General features: G+C 43.2%; 1 protein-coding gene across 1 annotated transcript in view; it reads right to left on the bottom strand.

Moving 5' to 3' along the window:
- RTF1 (RTF1 homolog, Paf1/RNA polymerase II complex component) overlaps positions 1–8,183 on the bottom strand; it is a 30,439-nt gene extending 22,256 nt beyond the window's left edge. The window contains exons 1-2 of the mRNA XM_051791870.1: positions 7,991–8,183; positions 5,405–5,515 (exon numbers count right to left, since the gene is read on the bottom strand). Of these exons, the coding sequence (XP_051647830.1) occupies positions 5,405–5,515; positions 7,991–8,068 (189 nt within the window). The 5' untranslated portion in view covers positions 8,069–8,183. The remainder of the gene's footprint in view (positions 1–5,404; positions 5,516–7,990) is intronic.
- Between the last annotated feature and the right edge of the window lie 4 nt (positions 8,184–8,187).

The raw sequence follows: 8,187 nt of genomic DNA on the forward strand, positions 1-8,187 counted from the left end.
AAGCACAGATATGAAGACAAGGCAGTCTGTCTTCAGGGTTTCTCAAAGCCGGGAAAACTCTACAGACAGCACTCTAGGAGCTCCAAGGAGGACAATGCTCTCTACCTCTACTTTTAAAACTAAATAGTAAATAAAAAGCCCTTGTTACTTTTCTTGCCTTTCAGGACCGACACCTTTCATGTGAACACCTCAAACACTTTCATGATGACAACAGCCCAATAATTAGAAAACTTTTTAGACAATTTTAGACACTGAGAAGAGACTCTAGGTGTCATCACCAAAATGGAAAGGAAATAAGCAAATAAAGAAAACATTTTCTGAAGCCATAAAAGAGGCCTTGCCAGGAACTGGCCGAAAGAAGGCTTCATGGGCCAAAATATCACCAGACCCCTGATCTACCCTTGCTGTCCAAGTAGTGCTCTAAGGAGCTCACCGAAAGGTAACTGCGGACAATTATGAACTAGTTCAAATTCAGTTTAAGCTTCAAGTTAACATTTGCTCTAGAAGTATTTTGAGGGGGGTCACATACTGAAAAGTGGCAAGAACTTCTGAGTGACGACATCAAGATGGTAGATACCTAATGCCAATAAAGAAGCACTCTCCATCACCAAAACACACTCTGGGATGCTACTGGATGTGAAAACCTGCAATGTTTTATTTAGGAAGCCTGGACCAACAGCCGGAGATGGCAACAGCCATAAAACACTTGGTCAACAAGTGCCTTGCACAGCTTTAGCATCACCAGCCAGTCAACATCATTCAGACTAACAAAGGTTTAATGACTTCTCTAGATAATAGACAGTGCCTTATGACTAGATTGTTCTCAGCAAAAACTGTTCCATGAGTACAAAGGAAAAGTTCATTCAGCAAAAAAAAAAAATAATAAAAAATCACATTATCAATTCCAATACCTCCATGAGTCCAATACCTCCTCCTGCTGTTCTTCAGAGGTTCTACTGGTTCTCCACATAAATCAAGTCCCAAGAAGTTATCCCCATGCTAGTTTGCAATTTAAAGGAGCTACCTGAAGACTAAATTTTATACCCACTTTTGTCCACAGCTTGTTCACATTACTTCTTTGGACATGCTAACCTTCATACAATTAGCCTCTGCTATTCAGATTGCACTTGCACTTTATTTGGGGTAGGGGAAGTAACAGCACCTCTCTTCCTTGAAAAAAGATTTACCACTGCACCCATTAACAGCTCAAGGAAACTGACTCCAAGAAAAGACAAACTTACAAAGCACACAGCCTATAAGCTGTTTATAAGAAGATTAAAACACAGCCTGTTTCAAATTTTCTAAGCTTGAAAAAAAGTATGGCAAAGGCCTCACAGAACTGGAGAAACCACTCATTCTTGAAGGTTTAACTAAGCAATATTATGAAACAAAAGCACACAGGAAAAGACAACATTAATCACTGTAATTTCTACAAACCCACAAAAGACTCCCCCAAAACAGAAGGAACACATGGAGTGCTAGAACTTGAAATGCAGTAAGTAAACCCAAACTTTCAAGTCCTTTCCTCAAAATAGGCGCATAAATCCCTCTAGGCCAACTGTTACTTGAGATTGACTTCCTCACTAGCTGCACCACTACTGCTCACCTCCTCCTCTGTTCCATAGCTCTTGACAAGATCTTCAGCTACAGTCTGCACATTTGTAAACAAAGGCATAAACAGATATTCCTCACTTAACTCCAGACTAGTAACAAGCATTCATGAGATAACTTTTCTGATCCTGGAAGTATCTTCTGCCACCACCCTGGAGGTGTTAAAAGACAATCAAACTCTTCATGATATTAGAATGAGTATAGAAAGGTGTAAGGTCTTACACCACCACTGGTAACAATACACCTTTCAAAAGAAACAAAGAGGAGCTCCTACAGCATTGTGGCTTTCTGTCTAATCAAAACTAATGTCAGTGAAGTTGTTGCAGAAGTCATCCAGGCTTCACCACACAACAGAAATAATTAACTTACTGCAAGCAACAATGCCAAGATAAAAGAAAGTGCAAGAGCCCAGAATTAAGCTACTGCAACTGAGGAACATCAGCCACACAATGCCTTTAATTGGCAACAACAATACACTGTGTACACACACACCTCTGGCAAGGTAGCCCCAGTAATAACTTGCCTAACACCAAACTGGTTACATGCAGAAAGCTACCAGTTTGAGATGGTGAGCTCTTGAGTAGACATGGCCACACACTGATCCACAGATAAAGGAACTATCTGCTTCCACATCTGTGTCCAGCTTAGTATATCTCCCTGCAAAGGTAGCACTTCTTATTGCAAAGCTCTGCAGTCACTGCTATTTATCAGTTCTCTGAACAACAGTTTATTGTCAATTCAGTCATGCGTTTTCCACAGAACCAACAAAAGACAGTTCAGAGCATCTTTCCTATTTTATTGCCTGCAACTCACCTTCCGTCCCTTGGCTAGGAAATTTGATTCAGAGGTCCTTTAACTGTTACAGAAACCAGCATCTGGGTGAGAAGTGCATTCTCACTGAGACACATAAACATAACATTAAAGATCTAGTGAAATCCCTCGGGCACTATTGTATAAATGCGGCATGATTTGTACATGCTGTTATTCAGTAATTCCAAAATGCTTTTCTCTCCTCTATGCCCCACAAACTTTCCCTCCTTTGAAAAATGCAGCATGCTGCATTATCCTCTGAAGTAGGGATTTAGGTTCCTTTCCTGTACATGCAACATATTGTTGGAACATTTAGCACTTTCTAGGAACCACAAAGGACATGCACACTGCAAAACCTATGTAGAAGCACATGGGTATGATTTAGCACATTTGCCCAGGGCAACAATTTTCATGCTTTTGCCTCAAGGTCCTTATCTTGCAGGAAGTCCAGTAATACAATTTCAACTTTTAGACCCTCTCTCCCAACCCTCAAGGTTGAACAAACTTCAAACCAACACCAAGAACACTTATTAAAACCAAAGTTGTTTAGCAGTACCAGTGTAGTCAAGCCTAGGGATGCACACAACTGAACGACTGGCAGAAGCAGAAGTGTTATAACCCAGCCTCTCACCCTGCTGTGACAAGCAGTAGTTCAGAATGCATATTTCAGGCACAGGAATAGAAGCAAGTGTCCTAATTACCTCTTCTCTAAATCTTTTCCTCTTGCTGCATGGAGGTCAGAAAGAACAGAGTATCAATTAGAAATGATACAGAGATTAGAAAGAGTATCAAATGCACCCGGTGCAACAGCGATACTACTGCATCTACAAGGTATTTGCAAATTCCTGAAGAGATACATTTTCTACATATAGTGGAAAGGTAGACCTTATTACACAAGCTAAAATTCTATCAGTTTTCAGAGCTAAACACAGAATGGAAAACTTTATCATTCATATGCTCTTCACACTCAAGTCCACCTTCCCAAGCAAGCTGATCTCCACACAGCTTAGAATAAATACACTGCCAGCAGAGCTGAACACAGAGACAGACTGTTACCCAATAACAAATCTAATATATCTGGCCCATTCAGATTTTCTCTCTCTTTATGCCTTAAACACAGATGCAAGAACCTCTTTTTTTTTAAGAAAACGATCGATTGAAATAGACTTCCAAACATATTTATTTCAAAAATGCTTCAGAAGGAAAATTAATTCACACATTCTTCACACTTATTGGAAGAACTCTGCTATACTGTCAAATGCTTAATAGTTTATCATTGGTCTATCCAATTGGTCTTCACATTGCCACAATAGATAACCCTTCCTGTACTTTCAGAAAACAAAAAAAAAAAACCAAAAACCCACGCCGAACACCTCCCTGTTAAATTTTTAAGAATAGATGGAATAAATGACCTCACTATGCTTTGCTGAAAGCTTGCAAAAGACATTTGTGTGCCTTCAAGAAAGTGTTTTTACTCAAATACCCACATAACATGTTTGTCAGTTTCTGTTTTAATAAGTCTATTTCAATTTTCCTTTCTAGATGAAAGCAGAGACTTCTAACCAGCTTTTAACCAGAATGTGGTACCAAGAACAAATACTAAAACCAGATCCAGCAGGTAAGCACTGCTATACAAGAAATTGACAACACCTAGAACAAACTAATGCTAAACTTTTTCCTGCCCCTTACTTCAAAAATGTCAGTCAAAACATACCCTCTTGCATGTCCAAATGGCCAGACAGCTAGTTCACACAGTTCTTGGAGAATCAAGGTACTTAAATAAGACAGTTTTACTACCTGTAAAATAATACCACCTGCCCTGACCCTTCTAAAGCTGAGAACCTCTCTCCCTGAATTCAGAGTCCATCTTTAGCATCTTCACTGCTACTTCAACTGCAATCGTGACACAGGAAAAACACTAGTTTTAAGCAGGCAGCTCATCAAACCACTCAGACCATATGAATGTGGGATTAAACCAGCAGTCATCTTTACTGTGGACAAAATATTTTGTATACAGTTAGAATTCAAAGCATATTAATTAAAAAAAAGAAAAGAAAAAAGAAAAAAACCCTATCCTCTGGCCTTAATGGGTCTCCATCAGTTCCACTGATGGCCAGTCCCACTTCATGAAGTCAGCAGGCTAAATATACTGTATGATAAATGCACTTTCACTGCTTAGGTACGATCAGAAAAATAACTGTGCTGGTTTAAAAGTTAACCAGCAGGGGGAATGAACCCAACTCAAAGGAGAGATTATAAGTCAGAATAACAATTTATTAAAATAATACAGTAAGTACAATAATACAAACAAACAATTGGTCTCAACCCACAAAAACCCAAATGTGTAACCCAGTACCCTGGGGCCTGAACAAAGTGGTGTTCCTTGGGCCCTGTTTGAGTCCAAAGTAAAGGGAGAGGGGAAGAACCTGCTGGTGGGAGAGCTGCTGCAGTCTGGCCAGAACTGGTGATCGCAGTCCAGTGGTGGTCTAAGTCTGGTTGAGAGCGATGAGATGCAGCCGTCCTCTGGATCCCACGAGTGGGTTGAAAAAATGTTCCAAAACTCCAAGATTATATATCCTCCAGTTCAGGCAGGAATGCTTGGTACTCCCCTCAGGGCGGGGAGTTCACAAAGGGTGTGAGGACAGAAACATCCTTCTATCTCACAGGCCTCTTAACACCTAGTTTATAGCCTGAGGAGTCAGGCTCTATGGGCAGAGGGTGCGAATAGTCTATTGACAACAATAGTCTAGTTTCTGGGAAATGACATGGAATGCTATAGAATACAGTTTTGGGTTACACCCACCATGCTCTATGGGCAGAGGGTGCGAATAGTCTATTGACAACAATAGTCTAGTTTCTGGGAAATGACATGGAAGGCTATAGAATACAGTTTTGGGTTACACCCACCATGATGAACTGATCTCAGCTGTCCTAACTAGGACAATAACACATAGTAATTTCACTGATAACATGACAAACTCACCTCATCATCACTGTCTGATGTCTCAGAGTCTGAAGATGCTGTAGGTTTGCTCACAGGTGGTTCCTTTTCTTCAGAGTCACTGCGTTTCCGTTTGGCCAACGACAAGAGCTCCTGTGGTGAAAACATACACATTTATTTCAAAGAGTCATAATTAGTTTTACCAATCTAGGTTGGGGCACATGCACCTTCTCTGTGATATCTGGGCACACCCCAGTAACATGATTATTCCCACTAACTAGGGAACAACGTAGTACCATTACTTTTTTGGTATAAACAATGTAAGACAAATTACTTTCAGAGTCATGTCCAGATTTGTCTTATTTGGATTGAGTAGTAATTCAAAGCCACCCTAAATACACTGTGTAGCATTAACCCAAAAAGCTCCTTCTAAACAAAAGAGACGTTTGCAATTATACACTTTAAAGGGGAAATACTTTAGGTATCATCATAATGTCATGGCTGATAATATTTAGCCAGTCTGTTCAATTTCTTTTCACTGTCCCTACACATCACTGAGTGCACTTAAAAGTTTGGATAGACACAGAGCAGGCATCAAGCTCAAAGTCTGCAAATCTAAGTAGAGCTGTTCCCCACAAACAGAAGCACTTTCAAAGGCAGCACGCACCAGCACAAAGAACTAAATGTCTCAAGTAATCGCATCATCTGCTGTTCACAACCTGCTCAGGTGTCAGAAGTAGTAGTACAAAAAAAACATTTTTGAGACTGCATTACTGTCTTAAAGACGTTGCTCTGGGGCTGATGAACCTTAGCTATGTGTAGAAATGCAATCGCACCAACTTCTGCAGTCTTAGGAAGTCGATACCAGACTGGTTTGCATTAACTTCTCAATTGGAAAATTATCTCCACAACAAATGGATTATAATTTAGTACCTCAAATGAGAAAATAAACACTGCAGAATCTGATGGCCTAGGTGACTAACCAACAAAGAAGCTTTCCATTAGTAATGGTATTTTATCAACTTTTCTCAGAAGAAGCCATGCAACATCAACAGAGCACATTTGTACAATTAATAGCTCTCATCAGGAAGCTCCTGAAGGAGCTTCAGTAGTGCTTCTCTTGGGAAGTTCCTGAAGTGGAATACCACTTTTATTCCAAGAAGTTTTCCTTCTTTCTTTCTACACTTGATTTTGTTTTCCAAGATACTATATCAGAAAGGCTCCTAGTCCTATGATTCAACAAGCCTAGATCAACAGGAGAAGCTAAGGCAAATCAAACATTTAACCTACAGGGGTTAACTCAGTATTTGACATTTAATTCAGTATCCCCACACCCTTAAATCACACCACAAAAACATTGCTTCCCTGCTACTTAATCTTTACACATATCCCTGCTATTACAGTTGCTACAAACAGCTGAGTGTAGGGGGAAGCACCTACTACTCAGGTACAGCTGCATATGGATGCTTCCAGTGAGTGATGGAACAGATGCAGAGCCGTGTGGTTATTCCTACCACCATCACTCCGATTGCCTGACTGATGCTAGAGCTAGTCCAACTCTTTCAGTCTTCAAGTTCTAAAGAAACTATCAAACTGATATGCTAGCAGGGAGATACTGGCAGCTCTAAAGGCTCTAGAGGTATGCAAGATCAACCACACCAGGGCATGCTACGCTCCAGAGCGTTTGTGTAAGAGAGCATTCACCAAGCTGCAAAACTATTTTTGAGCGTTTGGGAAGGGTTTTTATTGAAACATTGCAACATCTTCTATATTAAAAATCCTGAAGGTCCAACAATTAAATTAATTACATCAGACAATGCAGGCTTTAGCATATTTAATCAGCTAAACTCCTCGGAACAAGCACTGCCATACAAGTTGTAACACAATTCACCTATAACGTCTTTATTTACAATTTGAATCGCACCATCAGTGCCTGCTACACCAAGAAATGAGTCTTTAAAAGCAGCTCCCTCCAAAGAGGAAGGGGCCCCCCTTTGCAGCCCTGACACGGTTCAGATATTGCACTTACAACCCAGGGAGATGCCCTGATGACAAATAAATAAATAAATACTTGCTCTTGTTATACCTATAGTCTCCTAACTCAGTGCCGCTTCTCATCAAAAGGGTTCCCCCAGCGCACCCACCAGGACTGAGGGGGGGACATTAAACACGCATTAACACTCTGGGAGCCCGCCTGCCCGGAGGGGAGCAGGGACCTGACACGCTGCTCTCCCGCTGCCAAAGCAGCACCGAAAAGTTGCCCAGCCCTTTGGGCCTCTTCCCCCACTACCCGAGGGGTACTACTCAGACCGCCAGCAGCCGGGCCTCTCTAACCCCTCCTCAGGGCCAGACCGCCCCTGGGCATCCATCGCCCCTCCGTCCCGCCGGCGCCGAGCACCGGGCCCGCGGCAAGGAGCCCCCGCCAGGGCGGGCCGCCTGCCAGGGGCGGGCCGGGGACCCGCCGGAGGGGCGCGGGCTCTCCCTCGGCGGCTGCGGGGCTCCATCGAGCTGAGGAAGGCGAGAGCGGCGCGGAACCTCCGAGCGGGAGCGAGGGGGGGATGGCGGCGCCGAGCCCCGCGCGGGCCGGCGAGCCCAGGCCCAGCGTTCGGGTCGGGCCTGACCGCGCACCTGGTCCAGGTTCTCCTCGCTGCCGCTGTCCTCAGTGTCGGAGTCGATGAGGACGCGGCCTTTCCGCTTCTTCACCATGGCGGAGCCGCGGTGCCCCCTCCCCGCCCCGGCGGCGGCGGCGGCGGCGCTCGCACGGCCCGGCCCGGCCCGGCCTGACCCGCGCCGCCCGCCCGCCCGACACAAAGGGCACCGCGCAT

This window comes from Manacus candei, unplaced genomic scaffold (genome assembly GCF_025592945.1).
Source record: "Manacus candei isolate 608988 ecotype Guabito, Panama unplaced genomic scaffold, ASM2559294v1 h1tg000033l, whole genome shotgun sequence".
Classification (NCBI taxonomy): Eukaryota; Metazoa; Chordata; class Aves; order Passeriformes; family Pipridae; genus Manacus; species Manacus candei.